A 20,921-nucleotide genomic window follows, 5' to 3' on the forward strand; every position below is an offset into this window, starting at 1 on the left:
CTTGAAAGTGAGCGTTTTGTTTTATTCCACTTTTTAATCTTATTAAAAAATGGCATCACTAAATGATGGCATTTAAAAGTGATATAAATGCAGCAAATAGTTTTATCAGTCATGTAAGCATTCAGGCAAACACACGATAACTATACCAGCTGATTTATTCATGCATATTTTCCTTGCTACTTGCATAACTTCCAGTCATTTCATTTTGGATTAAAATTGTGATATTTTAGCAATAAGGTACAGATTTATATCACTTTCCACAACTATTAGAAGTCTTAATTCTGAAATGGATTGATTGATAATAAAATAAATGAAAACAGCAAATGTTAAAAGGAAAACATTTTAACATGAAAAATGATTTCCTTTGAAAAACTGGAAATAGCCATTATTTTTGAGACCTGAATGATTCTGGAGTAAGTGTTAGTTAGCAGCGCCACCCACTGGTAAGACCATGTAACTGTCAGAACTTCGGCCTGTTATAAGATGGCAAAGGAACAAAAACAAAGATTATCCTGATGCTGTTAGGTTAAATGTTGCAACTTGTCTAAAAGTTTTGATCACAATTTAAATTATGTTAAATTCAACGTATTTACATTACAAACATTTTCCTAAAGATTATTTTCAAGACTAAAATCTCTGACTCATCTAATTATATACTCTAACCTGCCACTTTATTAGATACAGCTGTAGTTCCAACAAATGTTTTTCCTTAATTATCAACTGCTTTGTGTAAAAAATAAAATAATAAATAAAAAAGAAGAAGAGAGAAACCTCCACTGTGAAATAAAGTTAAAATTATTTTTTATTAAGGATTTTCTTCTGTACAGGAGTTTTTGTGTTTCACGTTAGATCTGTACAACCATTTGTACAACAGCAGGTCGGACATAACGGACCAGGAAACTCGTTTCATCTGATGCTTTGGGCAGCCAGAAAGTGAACACGGATTTATTTCACAAACACACACACACACACACACACAGTCCCTCCAGTATATACACAAAAACATGGCTGACAGAGACAAAATCAGCAAGACAGACCATTTAGACTGAAGAGGAATTGGGTATAAAAACAATTTTTACAGACAAATCATCCATTAAAAGGCCCATCTGGAGTTTTACCAATTTTAATGAAACAATGCTCAGCTTAATAATGTCATTAAAAATTCTGTATGAACCAAAAATTAATTACATTTTAGACCAACATCATGGTGGTACACAAAAGATTTGTTTACACAGCCTTCTTCTTCTTCTCTTAATGTGAGCAGCGTTCATCAGATGGACATTTCCATGCCAACCTAATTTCATGCTTATCAGTTTTTTCCCATTTTCTCCTGCGGTAATTTATTCTGTCCACAGGTTGATTAACGTTCTGGTATTTTCCGTAATGAATTTAATTTTTATTTTGTCACATCGTCTCACTGCTCACTAGATTTATGTCGTAAAGGAAAACCGTCTGATTTTCCCAAAGAGTTGGAATGCCTAATAACGAAGTGAGAACTTTACTTTCTAAAAAAAAAAAAAAAAAAATAGTAAAACATACACACACAAATAGTATAAACATGAATTAAATCCTATTGGAGCAAAGAAACCTTTCAGTAATTATATATATATATATATATATATATATATATGTGTGTGTGTGTGTGTGTGTGTGCGTGTGTGTGTGTGAAACCAGCAGTCACTTTTCATAATTTAGCAAAACAAACCAGGACCAGCATCATGTTGGAATTCCAGACTTTTTTTATTTAAAAAAAAATTGTGCCAGGCTTTTCATATGAAACCTGGAAAAATATAAACTGAAAGAAGATAAAGGAAGAACAAACACAGGGGGGAGGTAAGGGAGGGCCAAAGGTATAGAAAATAAAATCTGTGTTTTTTCCACAGCTGGAAAATACTGAAGTAAAAGTATGATTTTATTTTCTTTTTCTAAACTGTGCAGGAATAAATATAAGGAATAAACAGTCAGTCTGGTTTAACTCTATAATTACCTTAATGTGGTCCCATCTAATGTAAAGTGTCATTATTAGAAAACAGCCAACGATCAACAGGAGAATATGGTCAGAAAATAAAATGAAGCAGTATGTATTGTCTACACCTGGAATAAAACGCTGGAAAACTCTCTCTGCGTCGGCCTCTGCTTCACGTTATTGAGAACTTGTGGCATAAACAAACACCGGCGATGCGTTCAGTCTGTGATCTGAATGGCTCAGTGAAATACAGCGAGAAAACGTCACTATTTACAACTAACCCACCACCCGACAGCTTTACAGTAATGCCCTCCTGAATTGTACAACCGAAAATAAAAGCGTACCCTTTCGCTCGTTAGCACAAGCAGGCGGTTACACTGTTCGGCCACCGGGGGGCGGCAACAGATAACAGCCAGAGAGGAAAGGGACGAGAAGGCAGCAGGTTCATGTAAACAAACACACCTTTAAACATCTCGGAGACAATACGTGATACAGAATAATAATAATAATAATAATAGTAATAATAATAATACAAAACTAGCTTTACATGTGAATTTAAATGAGTAACTGAGGAGAGGCACCTTTTATCTTCCATCTTTAAATCCGGTACATTCAGTTTCTTCGTCTCGATCTTAAACTTTTTTCTTTTAAAAAGTTAAAATCCATTCAGGAAAGGATTACACTTAATTGAAATGTCACCTCTGGGTTTTGGGTGTTTCTGGCATTTTACAGGAAATTTGAGCATTTGTAGTGATCAAACTTGGAGCTGGTCTACCCCACTACTGCAGTGTAAACACTTACTGGTGGAAGATGCACGTTTAGGACGTTGGAGTGGTTTACACTGAAATGAACTGCGAATGTTAAAGTGACTGCACTGAAAGCTTAAAAAGTGAAGTTTTTTATGTTGTTGTTTTTTTTTTTAAAATCAATCCTTCACAATAATGTCTTTAATTTGTGCCAAATAAACTGTGTGTAGGTGCTTGTGTGCAAATATTAGATATGGTCTGGAAAGGCAGCAGTAAGTGTTTTTTTTTTACGATTCTAAACATTCTTATCAATAAAGTCAGAGCTATTTTAGGTGATTCAAAGAACAGAGAGGAGAGAGTTAACACTCAACACCTCAAAAATATCATATTATCTCAAATTAAGACCAGAAATTGAGCAGAAACACAATAAGAACACACAGTACGCTGCAAAAGTCTTCAAACCAGTCGAACTTTCTGTCCAATGAATTTCAAAAGAGATTTCTGTGACACTCCAACTATGTAATAGCGGACAACAGTTCGGTAGACGGAAAAATAATCGACATTTTCTGTTCTTGAAAATTTCTAAGTTTTAAAGGTTTTCCACAAATAGAAATCTGAAAAGTGTGGCATTCATTTGCATTTAGCCCTCTTTACCCTGATGCTTCAAAATAAAATCATATGAAAGCAACTCTCTTCATGTGGACAGAGCTGTGCACGAAGGCCTTGAATGTTTATTGGGGAACATCAGAGAACAGACAGACCGAGTAACGTTTCCTTCCACTTTAAAATAACGTACTACTTCCTGTTGGTCTATAAAATAAAATCCCAAATAAATGCATTGAGGGTTGTGGTTATAAAGTGAAGTTGCGAAAAAGCTCAATGGCTCTGGATACTTTTGCAAAAGTACTGTGTGTATCGTTATTATTTTTATTATTAGCGTCCATATTTTTGGGTTGAATGTTTTCCGGCTGCTCTGTACAGGAGCCGATTCATCCCAACACTGGCTGCAAAGCGAAGCTGGTCCCTTTAACAGAGTGCAGTGGAACGTCTGCAGCGTTGGATTGTGGTCCGACTGCGTCCCGTTAGCCTTTGGTTTTTTCGCCTCCGGGGTGTAATTTGTCTACAGAGCTCTTGTTATTTCTGTTTAGACTCATTTCACGCGGTCTTCTTCTTGTCTTGTTCAGCCCCACAGGGTGGAAATGTTAGATTAAACGCTCTGAATTTCTTTTCTCTCGGCGTGACTGTTGCTAAATTTCTCATTGTGAATGATTCAAAGCAGCAAAAGAGGGACCGGCTGTCAAAACAAAGCATTAAGATGTGAGGACAGAACGGACGAGCGGCACACAGGCACCAAAACAGCAAACAGTCTGTGGTTTCTGTGACTGAGCCGCAAAACGGCTGAACAACCTGCGTCTCCTCCATATCATCACACTAAATAAGAATGGATTTCTGCCGTCTGCTGACTTTGGACTGAACTTACAGGTTAAGCCCGACTCAGCCTGCTCTTTTAGCATATTTCAGAATCTTTCGAGGGATTATTTCACATCAACCCTCTCGGACTCGGCTCCAGAAACTTCACGTCAGAGGTGTGGACTGCTTTTTTCCCCTCCTTCGCTTATGGTCCGTTTAAGGAAATTGTTCTGGTCATCTTCAGTTCCAGCTGTGTCGGTCCTTTAGGACTTCTGCTCTGCGGTGGCAGCGGGTGCAGCCAGACTCTCTGGCTTCATAATCTGATAGGTGATCAAGTACTCTGGGTAAGCCTGAAGAACACAGAAACCATGAATGTGGATCTGAGCTGCGTTATTTCAGCACAAACCGAAGGGAAAATTAATGAAAACATTTTAAGCACTAAAATGTTTATGTTCAGTTAAAAAAAGCAGATGAAGAATTTGTTCATTTAAATCTTTTAATGCATTACTGATACTACGCAGAAAAGCTTAAACGGTTAAATGAAACGGAATAATTGACTACTAACATAATCGTGAGTTACATTACTAGTACAAACAACATAACAGCTGAAAGTCCAACAAAAAGTATTTAATCTAAATCCCTTTTCAGTTTTGAATAAAAAAAAAAAAACCTGACAGTTTGTGCACTGACCTGCTCCCCTCTGTAGATGACGTACTCTGCGTACGCCAGCCCGTTGACGCTGGGTCGCCCTATGACCGAGTGGTGACCCGGGGGGGCGTGCGCCATCTTCATGGCGCTGAACTGGAGAAACGACTTACCCAGAGTCACCCGGCAGAACAGCATCTGTCTGCAGACGCGTGCAGAAGGAAAATACATATATATATATGTATACAATTCCCCACCCAGCGTGCTTCGGTGTTCAGCTCACTAATTAAGTCCAGAGGAGTGGCTGACCTGTGACACACGTAGCAGGAGCGGTCTTTGTGAGTGGGACACCCCGTCCCTCCACCGATCCCGTAGACGTACTGGTTGCTTTTAGAGGAGTTCTCTGCGAAGTAGATCCCGGCCCCAAACATGCCGCCGATGTAGGCGTGTCGCTCGTCAAAACCCTTGTGGATGATCGCGTTGATGAAGGGGGAACCTGGGGAAGTGAGAAACTCATTGTTGAACCGGTACATGCTCTCGATTTATCTCCTCGTGGACTTTTTTTTTTTTTTAATCTTCCACAGCAAATCTGTTTAAAACTCATTTTCTGCTTTAGTCAGAAGCTTCAACACAAGTTGCTCTGAATGCCTCGGTAAATGACGTGAAGGATCGCCTCTGATTCACGAAGTATGAAAGACGCGGCGCATCAGGCATCAAGAGGCGTTTTTTTCTGGGAAATCTACGATCTGAGAAGGATCTAAGATGACTGGAGCCAGACAGGCCATTTCAGGCATCAGAGAAGCCAGATTATTTCCTGGAATTTTCAGCTCCGCAGCACGCCGCTTTAAAGGAACTGCACTGCGCCGCGGCCCTGAGGGCGCCGTCCCCAGTAAGCCGTGTGGTCCAAACGGGAAGGGCGATAAACGAGATCGGCTCAAGCTTCCAGTCAAGCTGGAAGAAAGAAAACGTCGGAGTACAAAGTTAATCTTCCAGAGCAYGAATGGCTGAACCTTGGCCAAGCTGCGTTTTGTATCTGTCAAACAGGAGAAAGTCACTACAAACTCCAGGGAACCTCCAACATGGGTGGGAAAATTCTGCCTCGTTTTGTTGCTTTTTCCCCTCAAATAGTGAGAAGTTTGTAGCTTGCAACAAATTTTGAGGTTGAACTTGTTTTATGGTTGTAGCTTTTTTTTTTCTCTCTCTCTCTGGATCAAATCAGAAAAAATAAAAAAATTTAGAACTTTGAGGTGCATAGTAACCATTGCCTACCTTCACTTTACTGTAGAGTAAAAATCACTAGTACACAAAAAAAAAAAAACTGGCCGAAAACTGGCATTGTTAAATTTACTTCACTTAAATATAAACAAATAATTGAGCCACAAAGAAATCCAAACATTTGCACATAACTGTCAATTTCCACCAAACAATTGACAGCTAAAGATCTAAATACGTCTAAATTTATTTAGATTTTTTTTATTGCAAAAAAAAAAAATCTAGCCATGATATGTTATGTGATAATATTTAAATTWAATTGTTTTTATAAGGCATTTATATATTTTTATTAATACAAAATGTTACCACATAACTTAAATCGATGCATAAATTGAACAAAAACAAATAAGATTTTTATAAAAGCATAAACGAATAATTATACACAATTTTGTATGTTTCTAAAAATGTTTTATATTGTATTTGCATTTTTTTATGCACTAGTAAAAATAGATTTTAATGATCTAGATAATAAAATGTGTTTATTTCAATCAATAATATAAAAATAGGTATCATTTGGATTTTATTTTATTTTTAATTAAATACATCAACATTATTTTTATCTCATTTTTTCCTTTTTTTTTTTCTTTACCATGGAACAGCATTCGCTCATTGTGATGGTTGTGATTCTCATCAGCGATTTCCTTCTGCCGGTGTGCGTATCTCTCACGCAGCTTCTTGTTCACAACCTTCTGAATCTGCAGAGAGGAAGAAAGTCAGCGGGGAAAGTTGGCAGAAGGTTTGTGCAGAAGTTTAAAAATCTGACTAAATCCTAAGCTTTAAACAGTAATCCGGTAAAAAACAAAAAAAAAAAAAAGTGATGGCACTTTATGTGCGAGTGTGAGCGCGCTTCCAGTCTGCACCTTAATGATGTTGTACTGGCTGAAGACTCCGCCTGCGTTGCCTCCGTCGCGGTGCTCTCTGATCGTGCTCTGCAGCTGAGGGCGACATCAACAAGCGGCGGCGCATTAAAAACCAAGAACAAAGCACGCGGGAAACGTGCTGCTTATCTGCTATCTCAGCTGCTACAGAATCCATATATTTACTGCGGATGTGGAGCAGTAACTCATTAAACCAAATACCTGGATGGGACTCGAGGGAAATTTAGAGGAATTTCAGCTGCAGAGGTGAAGCCTCAGCAGGAATATGTGCTGCGCASACTTACAAAAGTAAGGRRAGTGAGGATGGAAACGGAGCCGTAATGAGCGAATCACAAASTAGAGTCGAGTCATTTTACGTGGAAAATTACATGTGAAATTCCAGTTAACATCTGTCACTTCTCATTAATTTAGGCCCGTTTACACASACATCTGTTGTCTCCTTCAATCACTTCWTCTCCATTGCCGGAGTAATTCAGTCACTGATACTCTGATCGGCTGCGACGCCGTTTTTTTTGTGTGTGTCTCGTCAACTCGCTCGAGTGTTTTCCGAGGAAAAGCTAAACACATATTCATACCTGAAATCGAAACAGACAGGCGGATGGTGAAGTGAAATGTGAGGAYGTGCTTACTTCCTCTTCCACAGATTGGAACTCCTTGTCGTCCGGCGCCAGGTCGATCAGCACCGTGCCCTGGCTGGAGCAGTGGAACGTCAGGTACGGGTTTCCACCTGAACGCACCGTTTACAAAACTCAAGTTAGAACTCAAATGGTGCAAATGGAAAAAAAAAATCTGAGCATAGAATTAGAGAGTACATAAGGATTCTGTTGCACTCTTAAGACTMAAATGCTTCATCTTTTAGCTTAAGACCTAAAAAAGCTAAAGTGAGGGCAAAGTTGTGTGGATTTCTCCACACAACTTTTTTATTTTTCCTTTTTCCCCACACTGAGAATACAATTTGTTGAAAAATGTATTTGACCTTTAAGGCTTCAACACAGAAAACCATAAAAGTGTCTAAAAAACTTTATCAAACATAAACTGACACTTTAAGATTCAGATGATGCTGCAATCTGTCACCGTTCCAACATTTACCAGGAACATGAGCTTATATAAGACGTAATTAAGCAATGTGTGTGTGTGTGTGTGTGTGTGTGTGTGTGTGTGTGTGGTTGCGTGTGTGTGTTGGTGTATTTTCCTGACCCTGCTGGCCGCCCAGCAGCCGCTCGATGCCCTTAATGAGTTTGTGTCTGTGGCCGTAAGCGTTTATGCCGATCTCCTTCAGCTCCTCGTGGCCCATGTCTGCCAGAACATCCAGCGAAATCTGCCCGGAGACAAACGACACGCCTCGTCAGATTTATGCTACCGAGAGAACGCAAACTGGGAAATRRCACACTGTGATGGACCCACCACACCCACGGTGGCTGTACGTTTGACAAACACATGCGCGCGAGTCATTTTAAACCGATCGTAAAGAAGCAGCGCTCATTAATAACGACAGCCAGAGAGATCCGTGACATATCGGAGGAAATAGGGCTGACAAATATTCATGAAAAGGGAAGGAGGGAAGATGAAAAGGTCACCAAACGGTTGGCGGTAATCACAGAACTGATATGCAAATAAATTACGGCGGATTTTTCTCTTCCTGCTCTGCAAATTTGTCCGAGGAGATCAGATGGGAGATACGGCTCCTCGCTGATAACGGGAGTAAATCAGCGCTTCCTGAACGGCGTTCGTGGGGAATCTACTCTGGCACTCGGCCCGGTCTTTTCTTCCTGTGGAAAAACGGTCGTCTTCCTCTCCTCCTGTTCGTTTTTCTCCATCTGTCTCCTTCCCGTCTCTCCTGTCTAGAATTTTCTAATTAGGACTAAAAACAAATTACAGATGAGGCAGATGGGAATGCCACGAGGTTTGCAGATGCGTGCCCACAAAAACAAACCGGAGTAAATAATAAATGCAGAAGACTCATTAAAATGTTTATAGCCCCAGAATAAAAAGTTACAAGATAACCACTGTCTTCAGGTTTGTGGGATTTAAAATGTTTTTTTTTTGTTTAATCCCAGAGGAAAGAGTCAGCCCCTGTAATTAACAACAAATATGAGCAACGTAAAATGGAAGCAAAACAAATGAAGTTGCAGAAGCGAATGAGTTGGATGAGGACGTTTCCCAGGGTACCTGCTCTCTCTGGAAGATGTCCCGGAGGTGTTCCAGTCCCAGACTCTTCAAGAACTGGTTGATGGTCATGTCGAGCAGAGCTGCACAGACAGAGACGTCAGTCGGTTCACCAGAGGCTGCTGCTCATGTGAAAACAGCCGAAAACAGCATTTACACACAACAACAAGGGAGTAGACGACCTGTCCAGCAACTTTACTGGATTTTGACCCAAAAAATAAGCCTGACTCTTTTATATATTTTCAATCTGCAATGATTTACAGATTTACTCCATGTTTAGTTTATTACCGAGTTGATTAAAATAGAAAAAATAAGTCAAAATTAATCATTTCTTAAATTTTTTATATTAAACAGAATTAAGATGATTTTGGCCTTTTGGCAAAAGGTTTGGACGCCGTATGTGTTCCCATTTAGTCCGTTTAATTCTTAAACAAACATCTGTTGGTCAAATAAGTAAAAACAACACAATTGAGACTTTTGAAACTGAAACCGCTGGCGTACATTCACCCTCCTTCCTGTCGGACCCCGAAGCTCCATCGGCGACGCCCGTCGCCCCGGCTGTGGCGATGTCGCCGAGGGGCGCGGTCAGGTTGTCGATGCTGCTCGCCGCCGACAGGCAGGACGGAGACGGAGATGGCGAGATGACCACGCCGCCGGCTGCGCCTGAACTCACCACTCCCGCGGTCACCTGCGTGAGAAAAGTGGGGATTCGGTTGTTTCGTCGAAGCTGGAAGTTGAAACCGCCAGAGAAACTTCGCATGCACCAACTAGTTTGACGCTCCGGCTGCAGTTTGTGCAGCTTTCATGTCCTGCTGCCGAGCTGCCAGTCTGACTGACGGCTCCGCTGCTTTCATCTCTCCCGCTTCTCAGCGTTTCACACGTCCGATTAGTTTTTAGTTTACATCTTTTGCTCCCGACTAAACTGTCTGTAGAGTTCAAGCTCGAGTCTGAAATCCTTTCAGATATTGTGCTGGAGCTGTCTCTTCTTTTGTTTGGTTTTTTCGTGCTGCAGCTCAAAGTGCGCCTCCTAAAGATGCCTGCACATGCTGAGATCTAACCGTCTGCTTTGCTTTCAGCAGCCTTCGCTTAAACACCGCTGATGGGAACTCACCACAGTGGCCTGCGGTTTCAAACAGCTCGGCAGGGCGTCTGGTGGCATGGCGTCAATCAGCAGCGCTCTAATGTCATCCGCCTGCAGCGGCAAGAAAGGGAAAGTGTGAGAACTTGGAAACTTATAAAGAGACAGATTCCATCTTTGTTTTTTATGCAAGCCAGATAAACTAGATACAGCTGTTTTAAAAAACCTGAGTTCATGTTTAAACTGTAGGTTTCTATGTATTTTATTGGTGTTTCGTGTCACAGATTAACCCAAAGTAGCTCAGTAGGAAAATTATTCAAATAGGAATCTGATATTTGTATTGGCCCCCATTATTCAGTTAACTCAGTTTGTTAACTGTTAACAAACCTGTATCAATAACCTTCTTTTGCTTCACATCTACATTTTATAGATCTAGCACAGAGGTCAGCAACRTTTTCCATTGAAAAGCCACTTTTGTCCCTGGTGCTACAAAATAAAGCTCGACTAGAGTGGCAAAAATCAGTTTTCTAAATATGGACTACATAAAAAGGCTTTATGAAAAAAAATTAAGCTAAGATTTTAGAACCAAATGCAATCCGCCATTACCAGAATGACAACTATTTTTCTAAATAAATATGGAAAATAAAGAAAGCTAGGTAGCTTAGTTTGGAGCTAGTTACTTTTAAAAGTCTGTTGTTGAACAAGAATTTATGGAAAAACTCCTAAAAATGATGTAAGAGCCACAGCGGAGGCGCCCAAAGAGCCACAAGTTGTCGGCTCCTGGGCCGACTCGTAAAATCCCAATAAAACATATTGCTGTTTGTGGAAAACAAATGCAAAAAAACTAAAAAGTTAAAGGGCTATGCATGTTTTTTTTACGAAGTGCTGTAATTATGGAACACCTCACACCCACGGATGTCAGCAGCAAAAGTTTTCCGTCCGAGACGAGCTGCAGCTCCTCAAATCAAACATGGAGTCAAGGTACGGAGCCTCATTAGTGGAAAAAGTACAATCCTTAATCTGACACACTCTTCTCCTGGTGCTCCGCTGGTAAAAATAGTGAGCTGTAATCACTTGGAGACGGTTACATTTTCATACAGGAGACGTTTGGACGGCCTGTCGTTACCGTGGCGAGGTCCAGCGGCGTCTGTCCCTCCTGGTTCTTCATGGTGGGGTCGGCTCCGTGGGCCAGCAGCAGGGCGCAAAGCTGGGTGCGGCCTTTCTGCGCCGCTTCGTGAAGGGGCGTGAAAGCCCACTTGTCGGTGGCGTTCACACACGTGTTGTACTTGATGAGCAGGGCGGCGATGTCCACGTGCTGGACGGAGAAGCGAAGAGGAACGAGGAGAGAGAGGGGAGCGAGACAAATGGAAAAACAAAGAAAGGATCAGAGTCGTCTGGTAACTGTGACGTCTGATGTTATGCCAAACAAAAAAATAACAAAACAAAAAAAATGGTCAGGATTCTAGTTTTACTACGTGGCTTCCCTCTGTTGTTTGTCCTCGATTTCCTTCCTCGGCATCAAACGCACTGTAACGTGTTTGTGAGGAACAGTGGGGGGGGGGGGATGCCCTAGTGGGTTTACGTTTGTGTTCTACAACGCAGAGCTCATAAAGCTTTCATGCAAACATGTGCTTCATAAGTTTTTTAGTAGCGCCGCGCTGACTAAATAGGAGAACTGTTCCGCTCCAAAACCTCGTGGGAATCCAGATGAAGGGGGTGGGGTGGGGAAAAAAAAAAAACAACTAAATCACGGATCTTTTCTAGAGGATCTACACATAATAGCACTGATTCATTCAGGGGGCAATTAAAGAAGAAATAACCAAATTCCTTACTATATTTATCACATTACACCATTTTATGTCAAAGACCAAAAATGTAGTGAATAATTGTGACAAGGAAGAAAACTTACACACCACTTACACACCAAATTTTTGCTTATAATTCAACCTGATGAACATACTTCAATTAAAAACTTTGTTGCTTTTCCAAGGACTCCAGTAAAATAAAGTTGATTTACCCTTAAGGTTTACAGCAGCAAAGCAATTTTTACAACGGATATAGCTAATTTGCTACTAAGTCTTAAATCACAGTTCAAAGTTCATGAAGCTAATTTTCTCCTTAGGGTTTAAGCAGCTCAAAAAGATGCGCTGATTAGCATAGTTTGTAGAATGATCAGGGAGAACGTGTCGGTAACTTTTATCCCCGATCTCACAGAAATGCTACGCGAAGCGTCTCGTTGAGTCTCACCCCGTACGAAGCAGCGTTGTGTAGAGGAATCAACCCTCCTTTGTCCTGAGCGTTCACGTCGGCGCCGTGCTCCAGCAGATACTCGGCCACCTCCAGGTTGTTGTAGCCGGCTGGAAATCAGCAAACAGCAGACAAGAGAGAAGAAGCAACACTGTGACGTTAGAGGTGACGAAGCTGGATCAAATATCCATCTGTGAGAACTGGAAAAAGTAACAGAACATTTAATGTTTGTTTTTTTTCCCTTTACAGGAAAGCGCATCGAGGCAGAAAGTGTGTCTGTGTTTTAAGATCTGCTGAATGTATGAATGATTGATTGCAGAAACTATGGATGCACCAATTGCTGAGATAGAGATTTGGCCCGATTTTCAGCTTGACCAACTAGTGAGTCTGATCTGATGCTCTGCTACGCTGTGGAAGTTTTTCCTGAGCGAAAAAAACAAACAAACTCTAAAAGGTTTGAATGAAGTCGGGGGAAGCATTTCACGTGGATTTTAAAAGTTAAAAACAAACAAAAATAAATAAATCAACATGTTTACATTTATTTATATTCTCCTCAACAATTGACGCTATAATCTCTGTTAGAATTACAGCAATAAAACCCTTAAAATTGCTGATCGGCTCTTTGCATGATTCAGGTGATACTTTGATGATTTTTCTTTTGGCGATGTATTCCAAGTCTTTAAATCTAAAACCTGAATTTGCCAGGGTTACGAATAATTTTGAACAATACTAAGTGCAAGATTATCAAACAGTTAAAATCTCATATGTTGACAGAAAATACAATTTGATGGAAATCTTAGAAATAAAGAGGAAAAAAAGGACCTTAAACACTCCGGGGCGTAAACATTGGAAACGTTTATCTAAGATATAATTTCTTCTCACAAAAAACTCAACCAAGCAATTGAATTAGATGCTCATTTCGAGAAGCTCTATAGAAGTAAAAACAAGAAAAATCATAATAAAAATAAAAATGTGGAAAGAAAAACTACAGTTTAGTTTTCAAAAGTGTTTTTTTTGTTTGTTTTCATGCTGTTCGTCTGTGTTTACATCAAACCTGTTTACAGCACAGATTGTTATGCCAGAGTTTGGCGCTAAAAGCCACTTAATGCTGACAAAAAGAGCAATAAAGCCAGTTAAAGGCCAAACAAACCCTTTCTGATTTTATACGTCTATAATTTCTATTATAGAAACGAAAGCCTTCTCTGGTTTGTACAGACGGATGTTCACTTAGGTATGAATCTCATTAAGCCTCTGCTTGTGCCTGTTGGAGTCTGAGAGGTGTCTCTGGTAGAACAAACAGATTTGTTATCGCTCTAACTGATGACACGATGATTACAGATGCTGAATATATAAATAACAATGAGGCTTGTTGAGCCTCGGGGCCAAAATAACATTATTTCTGGCTGGTGAGACTATTTGAGGTCGCCTCGCCTTATTTGTAAGCACAACAAAAACGTAAATCTTTAAACATTTGGCTAATTGGGGTATGATTTTTAAATAAATACTCACATTTGTAGCTAATATTTGAAATGGAAATTGTACAAGATGCCCTCAAGCAGCTGTGTCCGAATGTTATCAGCAAGCAGGAACTAAAAGGACATCAGCTTTCTGACAAACAGGTAAAGAATCCACTTTTAGCTTCATTTTTATTGCTAGAAAATTTACACAAAAAGACATGAGTGTCAAATCTGGTAAAACTCTGATCTAGATGTAATTACATAACTGAGCCTGCTGGCCGGTAGGACGACTTCATCCTGAAGGCTGCAGTTGCGTGGTTGTGTTTACTTCCTCGCTGTTGGCAAGACGCAGCGCCAGAATACAAAGGGCGGCTTTGACAGACTAACTGGAGGAGACTGAGGGAGCGATTGGCACCAAAAACATACTTACTTTCACTTTCTGACGTGTTAAAGGAAACCCATTCCTGGCTGCAGTCTAAGACGAGGTTACCTACATTTCCATCTACACGCTGCAGCGCTCTCAGTCCTTTTTAGATGCTTCTATTTGGTTGGAAGCTTCACTGGACAAACCAAACACCTTCTGCAGAAATCTTCTACATTCAGACGAAACAGCAAATGAGCTTTTTGGGCTCGGTGATGAAAAGCCTGTTTTTAGGAATCGACGTGAGGATTTTAAATCCAAGACGACGGTTGGTGGCAGCAGAAAGCTATAGAACTATTTTGCTGCCCATAATGATGGAGCATCGCACAAAGTGGAAGAACTAATGTCAAAATCCTTAAAAATACATACTTAAAAGACAAAATAATAACTTTAAAGCAATTTGACTGCATTATTTTTGTATATAAAAAAGGTGTCTACATTAATCATTTATGGAGACGACAGACATTACAAGACGTTGCAGTAATTTTATAATAATATTGTTAGGCTGCCAATGATACACTGCCATAAGTGGACAGTATTGTTGAATTTCAACAACAACATGTTTGAAACTTGGAGATGAACTGGGTGTTCGAACTGGAAAACGATTTCAAACACACCTTGAAGTCATTTTAAATAGAAAAAGCCTGTTAAAAAATCTGAAGTTTATGTAAACTTCTGACTGCAACTGCATGCCTTGTTCAGTATCTTCATATATCATTTATAACCTGATTTTACCGACAAAATGAAATCTGAATATTTCAGTACTTTAACGGGCCTTTCTGAACTATGGTGTATTGGAAACCTTTGTGATGCTCATTCGACTGGAACATTGTATTTTCACCCACTAACGGGGATACGTGTGTGTGGGTGTGTGCTTGAGAACACACTACCTGCCAGGTGCAGCGGCGTCGAGTTGCGTCCCTGCGTGTCCCGACAGTTGATGTTGTCCGGGCTGCACAGCTTCTGCACCCGAGCCAGGCAGCCTTTCTTGGCGGCGTCCAGCAGCGCGGCGTCTCCCCGCAGCAGGTCCTGGATGTCTGTGTCGCCGTCCTTCACCAGGTCCAGGGGCGTGTTCCCGTCTCGGTTCTTTTTGGTGGGATCTGCGCCATGCTAACGGTGGGGAAACGACAGATAAAAAAAAACATTCAGCTAACTAAAGTTGGAAAATGTTCCAAAATGATTCATCGTCAGAAGGAAACACAAAGCCAGTTCAAATGCCAGAGCCCTGATGCCAATAAGAATAAGAGGATGACATTTGATGAGTAAGATGAAGACCTTGGACAGTCCTCAAGGAGTCGGTGAGATGGAGAAACGGTAATACGAGACGCTCAGTGAGGTAGAAACCACAAGGGAAGAAGGCAAACCAGACACTCTCATTGCTCAGCGTCCTTCTGGGTTACAGTTTCTACTTGTCACTTCAATGGACAATTTAAAATGTCCTCATTAGGACTGGATGTTGTGGGACCGCTCCACTGGGTGTCCACCGGTGTCCACCGGTGTCCTGGAACTGTCCATTACTCCACTGCTGGTTTTAAAGCCATTTGGATCCTAAAGTCTAGTGGGAGTTTTATTCCCTACTTTATGATTTCATTCTGACAAAGTAATATATCATCTGTCCAGGAAAACAACAGCAGGAAAAACATTAGAAAATGACAAAGAAAAGATGAAATCTTAAATACTGAAATTTACATGTGTAGAAAATTAAAAAAAAATCTCTACTTGATTCAGACTGGCAGCAAAAACATATTATGTTTTTCAAAAAACATCAAACACGTCCATCCAACAACACAGATTGATCTTTAGCTTAGCCTGATTTCATGATGCTTTATCGGGATTATCTACAGGTTCAAGGCAGATTCAAGATTCAAATTCGAGACAAATTTCAAACTTTTTATAACCTTTTTAACAGCAGCTAAGCTAAAATTTAAGACAGAAAATAAACTATAAATATATGGGATGCTTGGGGTGTCATCCAGCCATCTGGGGAAGCTATATTAGCAACTGGTGACAAACCAAATTTAAGACCTGTGACTGGTGAATTTAAAGCCAACTTACATTTTTTTTTAATGACCATGTAGACTTGGCAGCTTCTGCATAATAAATATTCTAAAACTGTGAAAGAGCAGCTTTTCAACAAGATCGACTGAGGCTTTCCTGTAAATGTCTGCCTCTTATTTGAAATCAAAGAGAGCATTTCAGTAGTTTAATAAGCAGAATAAAACGTCATCAGATGTGATTAAGAGCGTTAGTAAAAAGGAGTTTAATTCACAGCTTTGACAGCAGCTCTCACTAGACTCTCGCCGTGTCGACTTGTGTGGACGTGTCAGGGAAAAAGGAAGCAGTTATTCCAATTAGAGTTACTTTTAGTCTGCTTTAATTGGTCTGCAGTCTGGTCAAGAAAATGACTTATTTAGTGATTTCGCTGGCAAATATTCCACTAACGCGGAACAATGAATAATTGATTGCTTTATCAATATAAGGCAGGAGATGTTGTTGAATTTCAGTAAGAGTGCTTGTGCTTCAAAGTCACTTTGATTTAGTTTCCAAAGACAGGTTTGCATGCAATCTAAGACTTAAATCGGCAGCACAACAAACCCGCCGTTAAAAGATCTGAATTGTATTTGACGGACAAGGATTTTTTTGAGCCCAACCTTTAACAACAGCTTGCAGATCTCGTATTTGCCCTTTGCTGCAGCTTCGTGAAGCGGCGAGAACTTCCACAAGTCGGCCACGTTGACTGAGGCGCCGTGCCGGACGAGCAGCTCGGCCACCTCGTAGTGACCGTAGGAACAGGCGTTGTGTAGAGGAACCAGGCCACTGTCGGGGGGGGGGGACAGAGTCAAAAATAAAACTTGCTTTGCTAAAACTCTGTATGAAAAAACAAAGAACTAATGAGCTGAATGTTTCTCTTATTTTCACACACCCTTTATCCTTAGCGTGCACGTCGGCCCCGTGGTGCAGCAGGTACTCCACCACTGACACTCTGTTGTAGCCGGCAGCGAAGTGAAGAGGAGTGGAGTGCCGTCCCTCTAGATCTCTACAATTCACATTCTGAGCTGTGCACAGCGACTGCAGAGAAACAAGAGGGAGTAAAGAATCCTCAATCAGCATGCACACCGAACTGAACGCACACAATGCTTAGAAAACGATTGCAATAACTCAGTTCCTTGTTTCAGAGAAACATTTTGAACTTAAACTTAAAAAGATGACAAGGATCCCGTACCTTTGATGTGAAATAACATTTTACGTCAAAGTTTTCAAGAGATAATTTATTTTGAAATAAATGTAAAATATTAAAGCAAAAGTTTAGCAGGATGGTAAATATTTTTTGCAGTGGTTTAAACATCAGTCTGGATACATTTAAAGATGAAGAGACAGATTTTAAACAGAAGAGCAGATAAATTGGCAGCAAGATATTAATTTATTTCATTGATATTTCAATGTAGTGATTTTTTTTATCTGTGCAAGTTGCTTTGTAAATAAAACTTAAATGAATGAATAAATTTCGTTTTTAGACAATCCAGAAAAATCAAAAATTGAAATGTTCTACTTTTCCTTTTATGTACTTATCTAAACCTGAAAAACATTTCACTCAAATTCATACTTTTCCAAGCCAGCAGTAGTCTTGGCTGGGCTGCATCCCACTTATATCTATTTATTCTAAATCTCTCTGAACGAGTTTCATCGAACAGGCTGATCACTTATGGAAGCATCAACAGCAGCCTCGTAAACATAAACACAGGATTATATTTTTTCTGCATCTGAGCTCAGAAAAACATACAGTGGGGTGACAAAAAAATAAATAAATTAAATAAAGCAGATCTCATCTCCTCCTCTGCTAATCTGTCAAATCATCATCCGTTCTGGGCTCAGTGCCTCTTTTGACCCATTTAACAACTATTGTCTAAAAACGAACATGGAAACAAGCCAGGCATCAGTCCTCTGTCTCCCCGGAGCGACTGTCACCTTCCTCTGGTATTCTGTTCATTATTACTGGAAAAAGAAAACATGAACTGCAGCATGGTTCACTCAATCGTCAGAATAAAAGGTTTTATTATTCTTAAAATCAAAAAAGGGCAACAATAAACAAGTCCTTCAACTCAGATTGAACAATAATCAGCTGACATTTAACAGAGCAGAAGGAACAGCTGTAAAGGTCAAGGCATTTTTATTTAAAACCCAACAAGAGAAACCACTGGCTCTACTGTAACCGAAGGTTCACAAACCAGTTTATATCAAACTGTTTACAGCTGGGCACACACAAGAGTATCACACCAGGTGTACATGATTAGGACATCATTACTCAGTCTCATTACTGAACGAACACCATAATGAGACTGAGAGCGAGCCTGCAGAAAGAAGATAGGAGCAGCTTGTGAGAGATTAATAGAGGACATTTAAAATATTTCTAAATCTGGCCGCAAGATGCTAAAAGAAATGGCCAAGAGCCCTGAACGATCCTGGATCGAGCTCCACCAGGTTCCTGCTAATGTGGATATGAGAGAGTAAGCCTGTGCAGCCAGACAGAGGCCGCACTGAGGAAACCTTTCCTCTCTAAGAAAAACATAAAAACCAGATCGATGTAAACTTCTGGAATGGGGTTCTTTGGACAAATGAGTTGAAAACGGAATAATATGGGCGTGTTTGATGTAAAGCAAATGCGTAAATCCAGAAAGAAAGAAAAAAAACACACCAACTGTGATGCTCAAAGAAGCTAAAACAAACTTTCCCATTGCTTGAATTTTTTCCAGGATTTAGTTAACATGTTAGTAAGAGATTGGAAAAGTGTTTGTTTAGGACGGTTCTAGAATCATGGCAGTGGGGTAGAAAAGTTGCCCCAAAATTAACAATGTCGATGTCAGAGGTAAAACAGAAGAGCCGTCCTGCAGAAAATCATAAACAACTTACAGCACAAAAACCTCAAGCCTACTTTCAAACACAGTATTGTTTTGCAGACTAGCTAGCCTTAACATCTGACATTTATCAAGTCAGTAATGACTATTAAAGTGCCGATCTGAAGTTCATACCTTTTACTTAACCTTTATTTATACATGTGAGTTATTAAGAACATATTTTTATTTACAGAGGGAAAGAAAAACGCATAATAAGAACAATACAATAAATAAATAAATAAATATTAGCAACACTGCTGAAGTCATAAAAGAAATGCTGAGACAAAGACATAGGATAAAATTCATGTTACATTTTAGCCAAAACATGCAAGTTTCAGTAAGCATCTACTTTAGAAAACCTTCAAGTGTTTTTAATTATTATTTAATACCTTAACTGTGCAAAAACAAATGTCTGCAAACTTCAGTAGATTAAACCAATGCTGCAAATAACTAAAATTCCTCAACAACGTGAGAGACAGAGCAAGTTAGTCTAATTTTGATTATGCTGAATCGAGATGTGTATTCATGTTTCCCTTTTTTATGAACCTTATGTCTTACGTACCACATCTATTTGTCCCTTTATGTTTTTGAGGTAAATATTTACATAATTTCAGAAGTTAGACTGAGTGAAATCATCCGTCATTTAACAGAAATGCGTCATGAAATAAATAAACTACCTTGACGGTATCCAGGTCTCCAGCTTTGGCAGCTTCCAGAAGTCTGTAGTCCACATCAGAGTTTCTGACCGGGACGTTCTCTGTAGAGAAGCGAGCCAGAAGATCAATGGAGGCGTCAGAGCCTGAATATGTTTTGGACAAACATCAGTGGGAAGAAAAAAACTAAAAAAATAATCTCAAACTCTGAGCGGCCTGTTTTAGGAAGTGAAGAAGGAAGGCATTTGAATTCTCTTCACATGTACACAGAGATACGAGCGAAACAATTTATACATGGACGATGATCCTCTATAGAGGATAAATTGCTTTTTTTTCCTTTAATGCTCATAAAGTGATGTAAAAACATGAGGGGTTTAGATGAGGAGAAATACATTTTGATGTAATTCATTCATTAAAAAAAAATCTTTTTACTCAGAAAATCCTGAGAACTTGTAACGCCGAGTCTCTTCAATCCCTAGTCGGCTCACTCAAAGCCTGCTTACCTCCCTGCTCTTTCACAGCGAAAATATCAATATCGACCTTTCAGAACAATTCCCGGATAATCCTCCAATCTGCAGCTGATGCTTAGCAACCAAACCCCAGCACGACCTACACATGTGCTCTTCCTGCTACCCCCCTCCACCCCCCGCCCACACAAAGCGCAGCATACCATTGAGAATTTGCTGCACGGCTTCGTTTCCCATCTGAGCGGCGGTGAAGCCCTGCAGGGACACCAGCGTGGCGTCCGCCCCGTATCCTAACAACAGCCTGCAGGTCTGCAGGTGGCCTGCCAGCGCCGCGCGGTGCAACGCCGTCTGGCCCAGCGTGTCCAGGGCATTTACCTGCACACACAAACATCTCACCGTTAGGACTCTCCAAGGAGCTGCTGCACTTTATGTACTTAAGACTCACAGAAATGTTCCCATTGTTAATGATTTACATCTATTTTGGCAAAAAAAAAAAAAAAGAAGAAGATTTGCATGTGTGCTGGGGAAATGATTTCTGGGTAAATTAGATTTAATAAACCCAGAACCCAAGTGATGTTTGATCTAAGAAGATATATATAAGATATATATATATATAATAATAA

General features: G+C 40.1%; 1 protein-coding gene across 1 annotated transcript in view; it reads right to left on the reverse strand.

The window, feature by feature from the left end:
• Positions 1 to 1,721: 1,721 nt before the first annotated feature.
• tnksa (tankyrase, TRF1-interacting ankyrin-related ADP-ribose polymerase a) overlaps positions 1,722 to 20,921 on the reverse strand; it is a 76,217-nt gene continuing 57,017 nt past the window's right edge. Inside the window, exons 13-29 of the mRNA XM_008423895.2 lie at positions 20,502 to 20,673; positions 19,856 to 19,935; positions 17,210 to 17,355; positions 16,938 to 17,103; positions 15,177 to 15,396; positions 12,409 to 12,518; positions 11,288 to 11,476; positions 10,195 to 10,275; positions 9,585 to 9,771; positions 9,087 to 9,166; positions 8,115 to 8,235; positions 7,547 to 7,644; positions 6,900 to 6,974; positions 6,629 to 6,734; positions 5,077 to 5,263; positions 4,813 to 4,969; positions 1,722 to 4,472 (exon numbers count right to left, since the gene is read on the reverse strand). Coding sequence (XP_008422117.1) covers positions 4,386 to 4,472; positions 4,813 to 4,969; positions 5,077 to 5,263; positions 6,629 to 6,734; positions 6,900 to 6,974; positions 7,547 to 7,644; positions 8,115 to 8,235; positions 9,087 to 9,166; positions 9,585 to 9,771; positions 10,195 to 10,275; positions 11,288 to 11,476; positions 12,409 to 12,518; positions 15,177 to 15,396; positions 16,938 to 17,103; positions 17,210 to 17,355; positions 19,856 to 19,935; positions 20,502 to 20,673 — 2,262 coding nt within the window. The 3' untranslated portion in view covers positions 1,722 to 4,385. The remainder of the gene's footprint in view (positions 4,473 to 4,812; positions 4,970 to 5,076; positions 5,264 to 6,628; positions 6,735 to 6,899; positions 6,975 to 7,546; positions 7,645 to 8,114; positions 8,236 to 9,086; positions 9,167 to 9,584; positions 9,772 to 10,194; positions 10,276 to 11,287; positions 11,477 to 12,408; positions 12,519 to 15,176; positions 15,397 to 16,937; positions 17,104 to 17,209; positions 17,356 to 19,855; positions 19,936 to 20,501; positions 20,674 to 20,921) is intronic.

This window comes from Poecilia reticulata, linkage group LG12 (genome assembly GCF_000633615.1).
Source record: "Poecilia reticulata strain Guanapo linkage group LG12, Guppy_female_1.0+MT, whole genome shotgun sequence".
Lineage (NCBI taxonomy): Eukaryota > Metazoa > Chordata > Actinopteri > Cyprinodontiformes > Poeciliidae > Poecilia > Poecilia reticulata.